At 41.0% G+C, this 15,971-nt stretch overlaps 2 protein-coding genes across 2 annotated transcripts; one reads left to right on the forward strand and one right to left on the reverse strand.

Moving 5' to 3' along the window:
* Positions 1–12,655: 12,655 nt before the first annotated feature.
* On the reverse strand, positions 12,656–14,342 carry LOC100708033 (immune-associated nucleotide-binding protein 9-like). Its single transcript, XM_003458655.5, has 4 exons — positions 14,276–14,342; positions 13,992–14,091; positions 13,748–13,812; positions 12,656–13,469 (listed from the first exon to the last, which is right to left on the reverse strand). Exons 2-4 carry the CDS (start codon positions 14,066–14,068, stop codon positions 12,883–12,885), a joined length of 729 nt encoding a protein of 242 aa, XP_003458703.1. The 5' UTR covers positions 14,069–14,091; positions 14,276–14,342; the 3' UTR covers positions 12,656–12,882.
* Positions 14,343–14,409: 67 nt separating this feature from the next.
* LOC100707765 (GTPase IMAP family member 7-like) lies at positions 14,410–15,695 on the forward strand. Its single transcript, XM_005463779.3, has 2 exons — positions 14,410–14,477; positions 14,609–15,695. The coding sequence occupies exons 1-2, from the start codon at positions 14,459–14,461 to the stop codon at positions 15,304–15,306; spliced, it is 717 nt and encodes a 238-aa protein (XP_005463836.1). The 5' UTR covers positions 14,410–14,458; the 3' UTR covers positions 15,307–15,695.
* The last annotated feature ends 276 nt before the right edge of the window (positions 15,696–15,971 follow it).

Consider the following 15,971-nt stretch of genomic DNA (forward strand, 5'->3'; position numbering starts at 1 on the left):
ATAAATATCTATACCTAACAGTCTAATTTGTTGTGTTTTTGTTATTATTAAAAAAGTAGATTCTGCACAGGGCAATTTTACGTGTTCTCTTTAAAAAAAAAAGATCTTTTCCATTGTTTATGCATTTAAATAATAAGTTACTCGTGTTGAATTAAAACAAACCTGATCTATTATAAATCTCATTAACGTACATGTAATGCTACTGGCTTGTACAAAAACTCGTAGAATAAATCTTATTCTCTTGATGAGTGTAACAATAAGATGTTACTCTTTGGATTGCTGACTAAAGTATAAAATTATTTTTCTGTCTGACCTTATGCAACACATGATCAAAAAAGGAATGGTAGGTATGGGACACTCGACACTGACATTTCAACACAGTGTTACGCTTCTGAAGTGCAGATTTTTCTAAACACTGCTCTGAAGTGTGGTTAGAAACACCAAGGATGTGTGATCATAATTTAATTTAAGGTTTTAGTGCACTTGACCTGATTTATTCAACATTGTGCCCTCACTCAATCTACTCGATGGTCAGGGATTTTTTTTCTGCAATCAGACTTCTGATCAGTGCAGGATGGTGAGCTGCCTGACCTCCGTGGCATTGCTGTAGGACCAATAAAATCCTTATGAATCAATAAATGAACTTAAACTCTGTACCTGTTTGGAACATGGCCTATCATAGGTCAAATGAACTGGACTGGAATTTGTCCAACTTCCTTCTTGACCAAATTGTTTGTTATTATTATTATTATTATTGTTATTATTATTATTATTATTATTATTATTATTATTAGTAGTAGTAGTAGTTGTAGCAGTAGTAGTATTGTTGTTGTTATTATTGTGTTTTTAGCCCTAGCCCTTTACTGTGTTACATGTGGTGAGCCAGCCAGGTTTCTTTATGTGTGGGTAGTTTTGGGTCATACATGTCAATTCTTCTTATTTTTCTTTTGAAAAATCAAAAATGTATTCTGTTTACATTCCGGCATAAATATATCACAGTCTGTGATGCCAATGAGGAAAAATTCCTGACTGCTTGTGTAGCTGGAGGAATGACGATCGTCTTCACCTCCTGCCAGTCAGTTTTTCACTGACCAGCAGGGGGCACGACCCTGTCAAAGTCAGACTGCACCGACTCTGAACTCAATCGCAATTCACGACAAATACAAAGTTTTGTTGTTGAACATGTGTCCTCCTCCAAGGATTGAGGCAGTTTCATCTTGACAGCCTAGGGATTGATGACTCTATTTACTTCGTAAAGTCCAATATAGCTTGTGGCTAACTTCCAAGAGAGGGACCTGAGGGGAATATCTTTTGCAGTAAGCCATACCTTCTGACCTGGGCTATACACAGGAGCAGGTGTCCTTTGCTGGTCTGCATAGTGATGTTGCTGGTTCATCTCCTGTGATAATGCTTGTGTTTGGGTCCAGACATTCGGGCAGCGCCGGAGCTGATGCTGTACTGAGTACTGCAAGCTCTGTTTCATTCTCAGGGAACAGTGGTGGTTAGTAACCTGGGGATGCTTGGAAAGGGGAAAGACCAGTGGCAGATGAGGGAAGAAAAATATGCACGTACTCAACCCATGGAAGGTAAGTAGATCAGTTTGCTGGATTGTGAGTGGTGACACCGTGGAGGGTGGCTTCCAGCTCCTGATTGAGTATCTCCGTCTGACCTTTGGATTGAGAATGATAACCTGAACTGAGACAGGGTTTGGCTCCAAGAACTAAAAAGAATGCTTTCCATACCTTGGAGGTGAACTGTGGACCTCTGTCTGATACAATCACAATCAGAATGCTGTGCAGCTTGAAAACCTGTTCCACCAGAATCTTTGCAGTCTCAGGAGTTTATCTAGGTCAATAAAGTGTGCTGCCTTAGATAACCTATCAACAACAGTCAGGACAGTGGACTTCTAGAAAGAAACAATTAACCAGTAACAAAGTCTACAGCAATATGGGACCATGTTCGGTGTGAGGTAATCGGAGGCTGAAGCAGACCTGAAGGTCGCTGCATTTTAGTCTTTGTCCTGACAAAGATTGTACATGTGGCCACATAATCCCAAACATCCCTTTCTTAAGTCTCCCGCCAAAATAGTCTCTTAACTGGGGCGATCGTGGCTCAAGAGTTGGGAGTTCGCCTTGTAATCGGAAGGTTGCAGGTTCGAGCCCCGGCTCGGACAGTCTCGGTCGTTGTGTCCTTGGGCAAAACACTTCACCCGTTGCCTACTGGTGGTGGTCAGAGGGCCCGGTGGCGCCAGTGTCCGGCAGCCTCGCCTCTGTCAGTGCGCCCCAGGGTGGCTGTGGCTACAACGTAGCTTGCCATCACCAGTGTGTGAATGTGTGTGTGTGTGTGTGTGTGTGTGTGAATGGGTGAATGACTGGATATGTAAAGCGCTTTGGGGTCCTTAGGGACTAGAAAAGCGCTATATAAATACAGGCCATTTACCATTTAACTAAAGACATGGTCCTAACTCTCTCCAAGTGACAGGAAAACCTGGCAGTATGTCCAGTGCAGAACTGCTGAATGGGCAGCTGACGAACCGATGATTGGCTGGTCATGTGCCTGGATCTGAATCTGATACAAAGACTTGACGATTGGCTTCCTCCACATCCCAGGTAATATAACCGACCTTACCTTGGGCAGGAGTGTAGCGGTTTAAGTTGAATCCATGTTTCTGGTGAGCTGGTGTGACAAGACATCTGGTTTGTTTAACTTCTATTTCCTATCTTCCAGGTTCCCACAATGCCAAAGATCAATGGTCTTGATGGACGTTAAGTTCTTATGTTGGGTCCAAATGATAAAAGGTTGCTCTGCCGATCCTAACAGAGGACACCATTCTTCAAGGAGGATAATTTCCTAGCCGTCCGGCCCTCAGAGACGGGATGAGCAAAAGTTTTCTTGAGCGCCTCAAAAAACGCATCATACAAACAAGACTGAAATGAACGAGAGGACAAAAACACTTCTGCCCACTTCAACGCCCTGCATCTCAGCTCACCCATTAGGTAGGAAATCTTGGTGGCATTGTTGGAGAACAAGCGTGAAGAATAGCTACGCATTGAAACAACCCCCCCACAGTGACTCTGGAGAAATGCCATTATGAAACATTACAGTCAAAATAAAAGCAGCCAATTTTACTATGAACCTGACATGTCTGACAAACAAAACCAATGTTGTCAAGATCTTGTTATGTGGTAGAGGGGATGAGGACAAAAGTGCATGTAAGAAAAAACTGAGACATGAGACCTGGACTATCGAAATAAAACAGGAAACACACTGAGATGCAGACTAAGACACACAACTTGATGCAGGCAGACATGGCAGACAGGCATGACCAGTGTTGGTCAAGTTACTTGAAAAAAGTAATCAGTAACTAATTACTGATTACTTCCCCAAAAAGTAATCCCGTTACTTTACTGATTACTTATTTTTCAAAAGTAATTAGTTACTTTTATTAGATCTTTCAGCCCAATTCTACTTTCTGTCTAATCCATCATATAAAATGTAATCAAATCGAAAAAGTCTCTTTTTAAAATTTGTTTTATTAGTTTTAATCTTTTAACTTTATGCATCAAGCAAAAATTGAATTATATGTAACATTCTCTGACTGGAAGAAATTTGTTTAACATTTAAACCTATTTTATGCACATTCCAGCACATAAAAAATAGTTTTTTGTGTTTACACTCACTCTTTCAAATAGATGCAAGTAAAACACAGCAGAAAATAAATAAAATCAAAGGCTCAGCTGTCCTGTTGCTCTGTTTTCACCTGTATAGCAGGAGTGGGGCAGGTGGATGTTTGCCCTGGTGCAGGTGTGCCGCAGTGGTCAGTGGAAGAATCCGCGAGTTTGTCTGGGAATTTCCCATTACGTGGCAGCGCACTCGGTGCTTGCTCGGAAGTTACGGGGTTTTTTTGCTGTAAAAAGTTTTCTTCCCACGCAGTGAACAGCAGACGCTAATGTTTTGTCACTTTTTACGGATTCAAATTCAAAGTAAGGTCAGTACTTCCACACTTTAAACGCTGCACGCTCATACTCTCTGCCAGACTCAATATATTGTTGATTGTTGATCTGCACAAAGCTGTTGCCATGAACGTCGCACTTGCTTACGTCATTGTCATGCGACACTCACAAAAAAAAAAATCATGGTTTTAGTAACGCAGCAACGCAGCGTGCTTACGGGAAAGTAACGGTAATCTAATTACCTTTTTTGCAACAGTAATCCCTTACTTTACTCGTTACTTGAAAAAAGTAACGAGTCCCATCTTGGGACATGACAGAGCTAAAAGACAGAGAGCGACAAAGAGACAGAGAGAGATAGCACGAGGTGCAGAGAGACAGAAGCCCCAGATAATCATACAGAGACTTGTTTTGGGAAACAGGTGGCGGGGGCCAGAATGGAGAATTCCAACGCCAAAAACAGTGAGCAAGTCCAAAAAGGCGAGTCCAAAAACAGAGTAAGAAAATAAGTTCTTGAGAATGACCGCATGCTTCACAGGGGACTGACGGAAGTGATGGGACAGTTAAGGTGGCTTAAGTGGAGGCTAGCATCAGCAGAAGCATCAAAACTTGGGTGGCTTGGCTGGGGACTGACAACTGGAACTGACCACTGGCTTGGGTGGAGAGTAGAACCAGACACTGCAGAGACAGACCAGGACCAAATGGCGCAGAGACCTCTAGCCAAGATAGAGCAGGACCAGATGGTGGGAGGACCTCTGGCTAAGACTGATGATCTGCCTGGGGCTGCACAGGATATGCAGCAGGCCCAGGTGACTCAGGATGAGCTGGCTCAAGGGAGAAAAACAGTCTTTACATGTGCAGCCAAGGGGTCACAAAAGCTTATAGAAGTTGAAGCGAGATCGATCAACTGCAGACCAGACAACAAACGATGAAGGCTCCAGAAAAGTGCAATCAAACGATGAGTTTATTAGCACAGGAGAAGACATATCACCATATGTCCTCTGACAAAAATACATGTTGAGAACACTTTTAAAGCAGTGGGGTATCCGCCCCCCCCATGGCGTCAACACAAGACAAAAGTTCATCGTGTACAGTCAATGGTATATCTGGTACATCTTCAATAGCTATAAACAGACATATAACAGACATATAACTTCCCCTTTCTGCAACACCTTCCATGAACAATCATAGTCTTAAGCTTTCAGGGTGTCTGAGGGCTGGTTATAGCCTCCAGTCATCTGTTACCAAGTAGGTAAAAGGGCAGCCAGTTACAAAAAGGTCAAAGACACTTGGGCCTCCGCTCAGGCCTGTTGCTAGATTTATGTATTGTAAGCATGCATGCAATCAACCTGCTATGTTCTCACCCTTCCTCAACATGTATCACCTGGACACTCTCACCAGTGAAGCTTAAAACCCTTTTGGACGGAACATCAACTCGAAACAAGCACAGTTATGCATTGTGTATAGAATGATCATAAATAAACCTGTGAATAGAAAGGTTAATGTGATGACAAACATATTCAATGCAATAAGAACCCTGTAAACAATATTACTGTTAAAATAATACTGTAAAACATGTTATTAATGCAGTCATCATAAGGCAGATTATATGATAGCAATACAAGAATCTCTGAATCCCAACAAAGTCCAAGAGAAAACAACATTCTAATTTATTTTAGGCTCCAAAATTAAATAAAGTTTGAAGTTTGTAATGCTCAAATTGTTTGTAAGGAGGAAAGAGAATTGTATTGATTGAAGTGATTGTTGATTGAGCATTAAACACCAAGTGTTGTTCTTCCTTCAGCCCGAAGACCAAAGAGTTGGATTTTTTAACATAAGCTTGTTGTCTTGAATCTGAGTTTTGATCTGTGTGTTTCCAGTTTTATTTTGATAGTCCTTGCCCTAGATCAGTGTCTAGTTTTGCTTCTCCTTGTCTCATTATGTGTGATAAGTCCCAGCTGTGTTTCCACCTGTTCCCAATCCTCTCATTATCCAGCCTGTGTATTATAGTCCTCAGTCTTCCCCTGCTTGTTTTTGTGTCATTAACCTTCATGTGGCCTCTGTGATGTGTGTTTTCCTCTGTGCTTTCTAGTTCTTTGTTCTTAGTTTTGTTCCCTATTCTTAGGTTTTTGGTTTGAGTTTCATGTTTCTAGTTTCTTGTTTTTGGCTTAGTTTTGTATTAGTATGGGCTTTGTTCCCAGCAATAAAAGTGCCGCTTTGAGTTTAATTCCTCTCTGTGTATGAGTCCTGTGTTTGGATTCTACGTCCTGCCTGCCACACAGCGTAAACATGACAACAGGATTAAGACAAAGCTGGAAACTTGGACCCTGTGCAGCTGGTTACAAAGATTACGTAAAGTACCCTCTGAAGGTACTTTAGGTAGAAGATTGTCCGTAGTGTGGATGCAGCACTACGGACAATCCCTACTGTGACCATCACCGAAATCAGCCAGCTGATCTACAGCATGGCATAGCAGTGATCAATGAGATGCTTTGCTACAAGATGAACAGCTACAAGGAATAGTACCCTCCATGGATAGATGCCAAGATCAAGGTAGCACGGAGGGAAGTTAGCCAAGTATTGGACCTGCAGAAAGGTTCAATGAAGAAGGCGCCTAGGAGGTACATCAGAGAGCTTAAAGGCAGGAGAATATGCTTGGAGTGAACGAGACATTGATTCACTTATCCACACCACAAGAATATAGAGCAACAACACTGGAATGTCATTCGGAGTGGAGAGGTGTAGTTGTATGGTAACAAAGAGAGAGAAAGTAGTCAGAGGTAAGGGGACTGCACTACCAGAAGGCAACATTGCAGACATCAAGGACAGCTACCAGTACCTGTGTCATGGCTGGGACGGCCAGTGTGCTTAAGGAGCGGACCTAAAAGTAGGAAACACAAGGGGCAGAACTGAAGCTAAACAAAAAGCAAGAATTTTATTCTGGCTGTTAGAAAAACATAGAAAAAAAAATGGCAATGGTGAAAACTAAATTACAACCTAAACTGGGAAAGGTAAAGCTAGACATATTTATATTTTACGTTTGTAAAACATAAACGGGAACATGAGCATGAACCTAAGAAAACTGGGACTTGAGATGACATGAATTCCAGGAACATGAGGTGAGGTAAACAGATGACCTGACAATGAACAGAGGGAGAAAAAGGACTTAAATACACATGAGAGTAATGAGGGAAGTGCAAACACCTGGGGGAACACATGACGCCAAAGGGGAAAGAAAACTAAACACACTAACCATGGAAAATGGGACGCTTCAATATAAAACAGGAAACATAATGGGAAGTAGATATGGCAACATGAGCTTGACAACATGGAACACACAGATATGAATCACATGACAGTCTGGGGAGACACGGAACACAAGGAGAGACACATCAGAATAAATAAGGGAAACAAAAGCGCAGGCATAACTAAAAGTTAAACATAGAGGACAAGACAGACTACACAGAGAACAGACAAAGACTCAAAACTAAAAGGACTTTGATGATATCATAGATTAGACTAAACCTTAACTAAAAACTTAACATATTCAAATATAACCTAAGAAATAAAAAAAAACTAAAAAACTCAGAATGCTGGATCGTAAAAACCCAACCCCCTGACAACCTGGGAATCTCACAGGGAAATGTGAATAACGAAGAGGCCGCTAATAAAGCTACAACCACCAAATACCTGCAAGGCAAGTCCTGAGGAGTCAACTGAATGGCAAGAACAAGATCGGGGCTATCAACAGCTATTACCCTGTACTGTAGCACTGTAAGCTAAGTGAACGGAAGTAGGCTGAATACTAGTGAGCGCTTAGTGAATACATCAGCAACAGAAACCCAAGAAAGAAAGGAGCAAGAGGAGGAAGCATCATGGAAGGACATGCCCCTGCATGGTATATACCACTGGCAGATAGAGTGGCTGACATCCAGAAATCCTACCAGTGGATGAATAAAGCTGGATGGAAAGACAGCACAGAGGAAATAACCATGGCACCATAGGATTAAGCTCTAAGTACAAGATCCATAGAGACAGGGGTCTACTACACCAGGCAAGATGCCAGGTGCAGGCTGGGTAAAGATGCCCTTGCGATAATCTGACACATAACAGCAGGGTGCAAGATGCTAGCAGGCAAGGCATACTTGTAATGCCATAAACAAGTTGCTGGCATAGTACACAAAAACATCTGGCCTGGAAGTCCCATGTTAAAAATGGGAAGGGTGGCCAAGAATGACTGAGGTAAGATCCTGTGGGACTTCCAGATACAGACAGACAAACTGGTGATGGCTAACCAACCGGACATAGTAGTGGTAGACAAGCAGAGGAAGATGGCAGTAGTGCTAGATGAAGTTATACCAAACGACAGCAACGTCGGGAAGTACCAAGGGCTCAGAAAAGAACTGAGAGAAGAACTGGAGAAGACGTGGAGGTTGAAGGTAATAGTGGCTACAGAGGTAATCGGAGCACTCAGTGTAGTGACCCCCAAGCTAGGCAAGTGGCTCCAGTAGATCCCAGGAACAACATCTCTGTTCAGAAGAGTGCGGTCCTAGGAACAGCAAAGTTACTGTGCAGGACAAGGTCTCTGGAAGAGGACCCAAGCTTGAAGGATAGACTGCCCGCAGGGGTGAGAGGGAAATTAACTTATATGTATATATGCTACCAGTCAAAAGTTTAGACACATCTTCTCAATTGATGTCTTTTCTTTATTTTCACGACTATTTACATTGTAGATTCCTACTGAGGGCATCAAAACTATGGGTGAAAATATATGGAATTATGTAGTAAACAGTGTGAAATTATTTAAATATATATTTTAGATTCTTCAAAATAGCCACCCTTTACTTTGTTTACTGTTTTGAACTCTCTCGGTTTTCTCTCAATGAGCGTAATGAGGCAGTCACCTGAAATGCTTTTTCAACAGTCTTGAAGGAGTTCCCAAACATGCTCAGCACTTGTTGGTCCTTTTGCCTTCACTATGCAGTCGATCTCATCCCAAATCCTCTTGATTGGGTTTAGGTCAGGTGACTGTGGAGGCCAGGCCATTTGGTCCGAGAACTCCATCTCCTCCTTTCTGGTGTTTCTTGGCCAAAACAAATCTCTTCTGCTTGTTGTTCCTTAGTAGCTATTTGCTTTCTTAGGAGCTATTTGACCATAAATGCCTGATTTACTCAGTCTCCTCTGAACAGTTGTTGTTGGGTTGGTTCTCATGTGAGCCAGTTTCGTTTTAGTGCTGATGGTTTTTGTGACTGCGCTTGGGGATGCATTTAAAGTTATAGCAATTTTCCAGACGTATTGACCTTCAGTTCTTAAAGTAATAATGGACTGTCGTTTCTATTTATTTAGGTGATTTAGGTTCTTGCCATAATATGATTCTAACAGTTATCAGATAGGGCTGCCAGCTGACTAGGGAACTGAGTGCTCAATATGCTCAAGACATTCATGTTTTGCAATTTTCAGTAGGGTCATGGTTTAAACACTGCTAACAAATCCACAGAACAGAAAAAGGACTGAACTCAAAAACAGTATGTCCTCAGTGCAGGTTGACATTCAGAAAGATCAAATGCCTCAGATTGGCTGGTTTGATTTGGTTTCTCTTTTTAGTTAGTGTCTGCTTCTTTAAACTGCAGCCAGGTGCTGCATCGTTTATGGGTGTCAGTCACATTTAAGTGTTTTTGCAATGCACTTGCACTCTCCTCTTCACCGTTTTCTACCGTCTCAATCAGTGACTGAGGGGTAGTGATGTGAGGAGCAATCCTGAAATATCGATACTTCCAATACCAGCATTTCATGTTGCAGGATCAATTCCTGCTCAATTCCATTTTGTTTTTAATCATAAATATGACATACAGACAAAAGTAATAAAAAATACTAAATAATTAAATATTAGCTATTAATTCTGTTATCTCTCAAAGGGGAAACATCAAACTGAAATGTTTGTAAAGTCCCTTCATTAAGTTTCTCCTCACAAGTGGGTGTGAAACATATTCAAAGTAAAACAAGCAAGCAAGCAAAAAACTTCCACAACCAACTCTGAAGTGAAACAGAGGCATTAACACTGAATTCTGGAGCAAAGGAAAACATGAACATTCCTCAGTACTTGTTAGCCCATTAACACGGGTGAATGAAAACATTTTAGGTGTAACCCACAGGTGTTACATCACTGCCCAACTTTCTGGTATAATTGTTTGAGTCTCATACCAGCATGTTTGTTCTTCTATAAGAAGCTGAAGACTCTCATGAGATATCTTATCAAGTGGTGATAGGAGATTAGGGTTGGGTCAACAGCCGAATTATCAGAGCAGATCTGACTAAGCAGGGTTTCTGTTTAGTAACAGGCTCCATACATCGAACAAAAACATATAAATTCTTCTCAAATCAAAAGTAAAAGCTGTTGTGCAGTTTACGTCCTGCATAGTGATCTAGCCACATTGGAGGTTTTCTGAATCTCTACAACATTAACTCACAATATCTGAATCAAATGATGAGTAAATCACAGTATAAAACAATAATTCCATGAAATATACGATGCACATAACAACATTTACAACATCTTTTGCCCTATTTTGCTTTCGTATTTGAATGGAGAAGGAGAACATGGACAGTCTCAGCAGTCTCTCTATAATCTTTTATCTTTAGTATCTTCAGAACTTCAGAACATTGAAAACAGCAAAGGGCTAGAGGTGGGGTATCCATTTCTATTTTTATAGAAAAAAGTCCTGTTAAGGTCCCTGAGTTTGTTCCCAGTGTTTTGTGTTTTTTGGGATTTTTGAATCTTTGTTGTATTGTGTTTTGAGAAGTGAGTTATTTTTCTTGTTGACTAAGGAGCTTGGAAAGAAAAGCGTCTGGACTTCTTTAAGTTGCTTGAAGATGTTTCACCTCTCATCCGAGAAGCTTCTTCAGTTCTAAGGATCAGTGGTGGAGAGTCCCAGATTTAAACCTAGTGGGAGTTTCCCCCCCCCCCCAAAGGGGGACAAAGGGCCCCCTGATGATCCTCTACCTAATCACATGAGCCAAGGTGTGAAAGCGGGTGTGGGTCCTAATCAGCCAGAGTTTCGGGTGAGCTCATTGTGAAACCTGGCCCCACCCTATCATGTGAATTCCTGAGGTCAGATGGCCCAGGATGTGAGTGGGAGTTTGAGAAGGGATCTCAAAACTGGATTATAGATGGCAGACAGTTGGTGTCGTAAACCACCGCCTCTGTTCAAAGATGGTCGCTCACAGTGGACGTAAATGGCTTCTTTCACTCCTCTTTCAAACCATCTGTCCTCTCTGTCCAAAATGTGAACATTGGCATCCTCGAAAGAGTGACCTTTATCCTTTAGATGCAGATGGACTGCTGAGTCTCGTCCTGTGGAGGTGGCTCTTCTATGTTGTGCCATGCGCTTGTGAAGTGGCTGTTTGGTCTCTCCAATGTAGAGGTCTGGGCATTCCTCGCTGCACTGTACAGCATACACCACGTTGTTCAGTCTGTGTTTTGGAGTTTTGTCTTTCGGGTGAACCAGTTTCTGTCTGAGTGTGTTGCTGGGTCTGAAGTACACTGGGATGTCGTGCTTGGAGAAAACTCTCCTGAGTTTCTCTGATACACCGGCTACATAGGGGATGACAACGTTGTTGCGTCTGTCCTTCTTATCCTGCCTCGCTGGTGTCTGATCTTCTTTTCTGTGCCTCTTTGCTGACTTTATGAACGCCCAGTTAGGATAACCACATGTTTTCAGTGCTTCCTTTACATGTGTGTGTTCCTTCTTTTTCCCTTCAGGCTTAGAGGGAACAAGTTCTGCCCGGTGGTGTAGGGTCCTAATTACTCCAAGTTTGTGTTCCAGAGGGTGATGGGAGTCAAAGAGGAGGTACTGGTCCGTGTGTGTGGGCTTCCGGTGAACTTCAATGTTGAGGTTGCCATTCTCTTCAATGTGCACAGCGCAGTCCAGGAAAGGCAAACAGTTATCCTTTGTGTCTTCCCTGGTGAACTTGATGTTTTTATCCACAGCGTTAATGTGCGCAGTGAAGGATTCCACTTCTTGTGTCTTGATTTTGACCCAGGTGTCGTCTACATATCTGTACCAGTGGCTGGGTACTCTCCCTTTAAAAGAGCCAGTTCTTAGTCTTAGTTCTTCTTTGGATCTGCCTCCAAACTGTCAAAGGTAAATGTACTCATGTGAGCAGGATTTCTGAGATACTTATGCGAGCTTGAGGCCATCATTCGATGAAGCAACAGAATCAGATTTTAGGTCTCATCTTCTCTTGAACATATCATAGTACTGTATCACCTAAATAGAGGATTGGTAAATTGTAAATGGACTGGCTCTTACATACTGCTTCTCTACTCCCATTGCACACTTCTAGTGCTTTATACAATTTACCTAATTCACCCAGTCATACAAGCACATTTTTCTGTGCTTTCTATCTAACATTCACACATATTCATACTGTGATAGATGCACTGGAGAGAAACTTGGGGTAAGTAGAAGATGGGATTCGAACCACCACCCTCTACCTCCTGAGCTTACTCACTCAGCCCCATTGCTTACCTGTTGTTAATAGGATATTTAAGCAGTACTTAAAATACCTTACAATAGAAAGCACCTTAAGGCCACTGTTGTTGTGATGTGGTGCCATATAAATAAAATTGAATTGAATTGACTCTTAGGCCATAGAACAATTAGACACTTTGTACTGAAAATCTTAGTTTTATTGAATTAGTTCCAGTTTACAAAGATTAACAAGCTTTCATTGCCTCATTTGACAGAAGTCCAAGAAAAAACATCAGATCATTCCTCTCATCTCTATGTTAATTCAAATGAAATTTATTAAAGAAAACACCAAAGATTCACATTTGTAGCTGTAATAGATCATCTACCTCTTCAAGATACTGATTCGCTCAATGCTCAATTTTTACATATATGTAAAAAAAATCATTTCCAAACACTTTAAGTTAAAAATTATTCTGGTCTTTGAGTATTGTGTTCACCACCGTCATTAGTTTTTCAACCTGATCAGAACCTGATTTGTTATTCTCAAAGAGAACACACCTGTTTCCACACTTTTCAACCATTTTCTTCAGATCAGGTTGGCAAGAATGAAGAAAATCCTCCAAGCCCATTCCTGCCTGCTGCAAGTCGTTTCCTCGGGTGAACAGGATGATTGTTCGTCCTCTAACTTCCCTCCCAAAAGCTTTTTCTAACTTTTCCATTATGTCTCTCTCACCATCTGTAAATCTGCTCACATGCATCACAAGTACAAACACACATGGTCCTGATTCACAGAGTTGTTTGCACCTTTGCACATGTTTGCCTCTAACTGATGGTGCAATGTCATCATCAAACATATCTGGGGTATCAATCACATTTACGTCTACACCATTTATCTCTGTTTGTTTAGCCTGGCACTTTGTGGTGACCGGCGTTGAACTGGGTCTAGAAACAAAGAGTTTCTGTCCAAGGATGGTGTTCCCACTGGCACTCTTTCCAGTCCCAGCCATTCCCAAAAGAACAAGGTTCACTGTGGTGCCAGTGTGTCGTCCTGCATAGATGTATATCGATAATAATGTAAGTGAAAAAACTTATTATGCTACATTAAAAAAAGAATCAATTGAAAGTGAATGAATTAATTTAAGATTAATAGTCTTGTCCAGTACTATTAAAACACAAAAGAATGTGGTTACCATTAGTGAATCTTTGTTGCATTATTTTTCATTTTTCAAGTACTCTTTGCTTCAGAAACCATATGAACAATGATGCTTGACTGAAAAACCCACTAGTATGTGCTTTATATAGCAGTTCAAAGAGATAGTGGTTTACCTGTCTTTGCCTCATCAGTGTGTGGTCCTGTTAAACATTGTAATCCCACGCACTTCATCAGGAAGCTGGTTGTTGTGTCAGAAAAAGTTATAATTATAATAATATTCAAACATTTCAGAGTATCTCTATGAGGTACATTTACAAAATATTTCATAGCATATATGTACCCCATGAAAAGAGACTAGGCTACAAACTTGATTTGCATGCTAAAGTTAAATCAAAAGTGCTCGACTTTTAGCTTTACCTGGTATTGTCTGCCGCCGGTTGTCTGTCTTTAGTCTCGTTGCTTCCGTCTTGCCATTTGCTGAAAAAGCTTCCCATGATGCAGGATTTGAACGAATAACCTGCAGGTTCAAATGTCAATGCCAGCACAACTCTTCACTTTTGTTTAAGTACACTCATTTAACAAATTAGTATATCTATATCTATATTAGTATAAAAATACATTTTTCTGATACTCTTAGACACTCTTGATTAGAAATTATTTTTTATTGCTACAAAGCAAATAAATGTACAAGCACAACTTACATTAAGTGGAAGTTGTTCGGTCTGTTGAAGCATAACTCTGTGTGACACTGTCTAAAGTCTGCAGACTGCTGACTGTATAATACTGGAGGAGGCGTGTCATCTGTTGAGCTATAAAAAGCAACATGTTTGTGCAATTTTAACATTCATCTCTCACCTGTGCAGTGACAACAGTGAAGAGAAAACATGGCTTCATTTCCAGCAGGTAAGACTTATTATTAATCATTGTTTTTTTTAACTTATTTTCCTAAAGTGTGAAAACTTCTCAGTTTCACTTTGGTTCTTGTAAAACTCTTGTGTATATGGGTTAAATCAAATTAGTGAATTGTGTTTCAGGTCCTGATTTGAGGATTGTGATGATTGGAAAAACTGGTGTGGGCAAGAGTGCTGTTGGGAACACCATCCTGGGATGTGAGCGTTTCAGATCTTGTCCTTTATCTGCATCAGTGACTGAGTTTTGTGAAAAAGGTGTGACACAGTGGGGTAACAGAGTAGTTAGCGTTGTAGACACACCAGGGATCCTGGACACTTCAAAATCAGATGAGTTCATCAAAAGTGAAATTGTCAAATGTGTTGAAGTCTCCTGTCCCGGTCCTCATGTGTTCCTGTTGGTCATCCAAATCGGCCGATTCACAAGAGAAGAGAAAAACTCAGTGGAAGCCCTGCAGGAGCTGTTTGGCCCCGAGGCAAACCGGTACATGATTGTGCTCTTCACCCGTGGTGGTGATCTTGGAAGCACAACCATAGAGCAGTATGTACGTGACGCTGAGCCAGGGCTAAAGCGCATCATCCAAAGCTGTGGAAAAAGGTACCACGTCTTTGACAACACCAGCAGCGACAGAAAGCAGGTGGTGGAGCTCATCAAGAAGATCGACAAAATGATGGTATTAAATAAGGGCACGCACTACACAGACGCCATGTATAAAGAGGTGGAGGAAGCACGCAAAAAGGGAATGACACTGCAGCAGTACAAGTTCACTGAGCCATTGTGTAAACGTATCAAACTTTTTCGCATCATTCTGGGGAAAGATTAAAGTATTGTGGTTAACTGTAATTATTCTTTTCTAAACAAGACAGCTTTTTTTTTTACCTACATGAAATATACAGTTTGTTCCTGATCACACACAGAGTGTGTAGGATCAATATATGTTGATTTCCCATAAAGAAATAATAAAGTAAAATATTATTATGTGACTTTATCTTTTGACTTTGAAGAAGAAAGTATTTGAATGTGAAATAGTGAGCATATAATCATCGTTTTATAATAATCATAACATAAGCTGTGCTATTAAAGTATTTATTGTCTCTGTTGGATCTATTCTGATTTATATATGGGCATCAAATCATGGTGGTTATGTATATATCATACATTTGGGAGACACAAGATAAATTTAGTCAATTAAATATTTTGTGTAAATTGGAACTGTGAATTGTTTTCTGTTTTAAACAATGATGACTTCAGTTTCTATAACGGCGGCACTCTGCCTCTGTTTCACTCTTTTGTACCACCTTTAAAAGTCAGTCCAGCAACAGGCATTTGAAAGGCAAGCAAGACCAGGTACTTTTCTTTTAAGAAAGCCGATTAATGAAACTTTGAATTAACATGGCAAGACTCGGTCGAAAGACTGTGTTGCCTCCAGCTTATCCAACTCCCGAACTACGTAATTACAGTGTGGCAGAAGCCCAAAATACCAAAAAG

This window comes from Oreochromis niloticus, linkage group LG9, assembly GCF_001858045.2.
Source record: "Oreochromis niloticus isolate F11D_XX linkage group LG9, O_niloticus_UMD_NMBU, whole genome shotgun sequence".
NCBI lineage: Eukaryota > Metazoa > Chordata > Actinopteri > Cichliformes > Cichlidae > Oreochromis > Oreochromis niloticus.

What these genes read in the sequence shown, in the direction of transcription:
- LOC100708033 (XM_003458655.5), bottom strand. Translation starts at nt 14,068, where the DNA reads ATGGGAAGCTTTTTCAGCAAATGGCAAGACGGAAGCAACGAGACTAAA. An exon ending in CCGGCGGCAGACAATACCAG is followed by an intron (nt 13,813 to 13,991) that starts GTAAAGCTAAAA and finishes CACAACAACCAG; the next exon opens with CTTCCTGATGAAGTGCGTGG. An exon ending in CACTGATGAGGCAAAGACAG is followed by an intron (nt 13,470 to 13,747) that starts GTAAACCACTAT and finishes ACATCTATGCAG; the next exon opens with GACGACACACTGGCACCACA.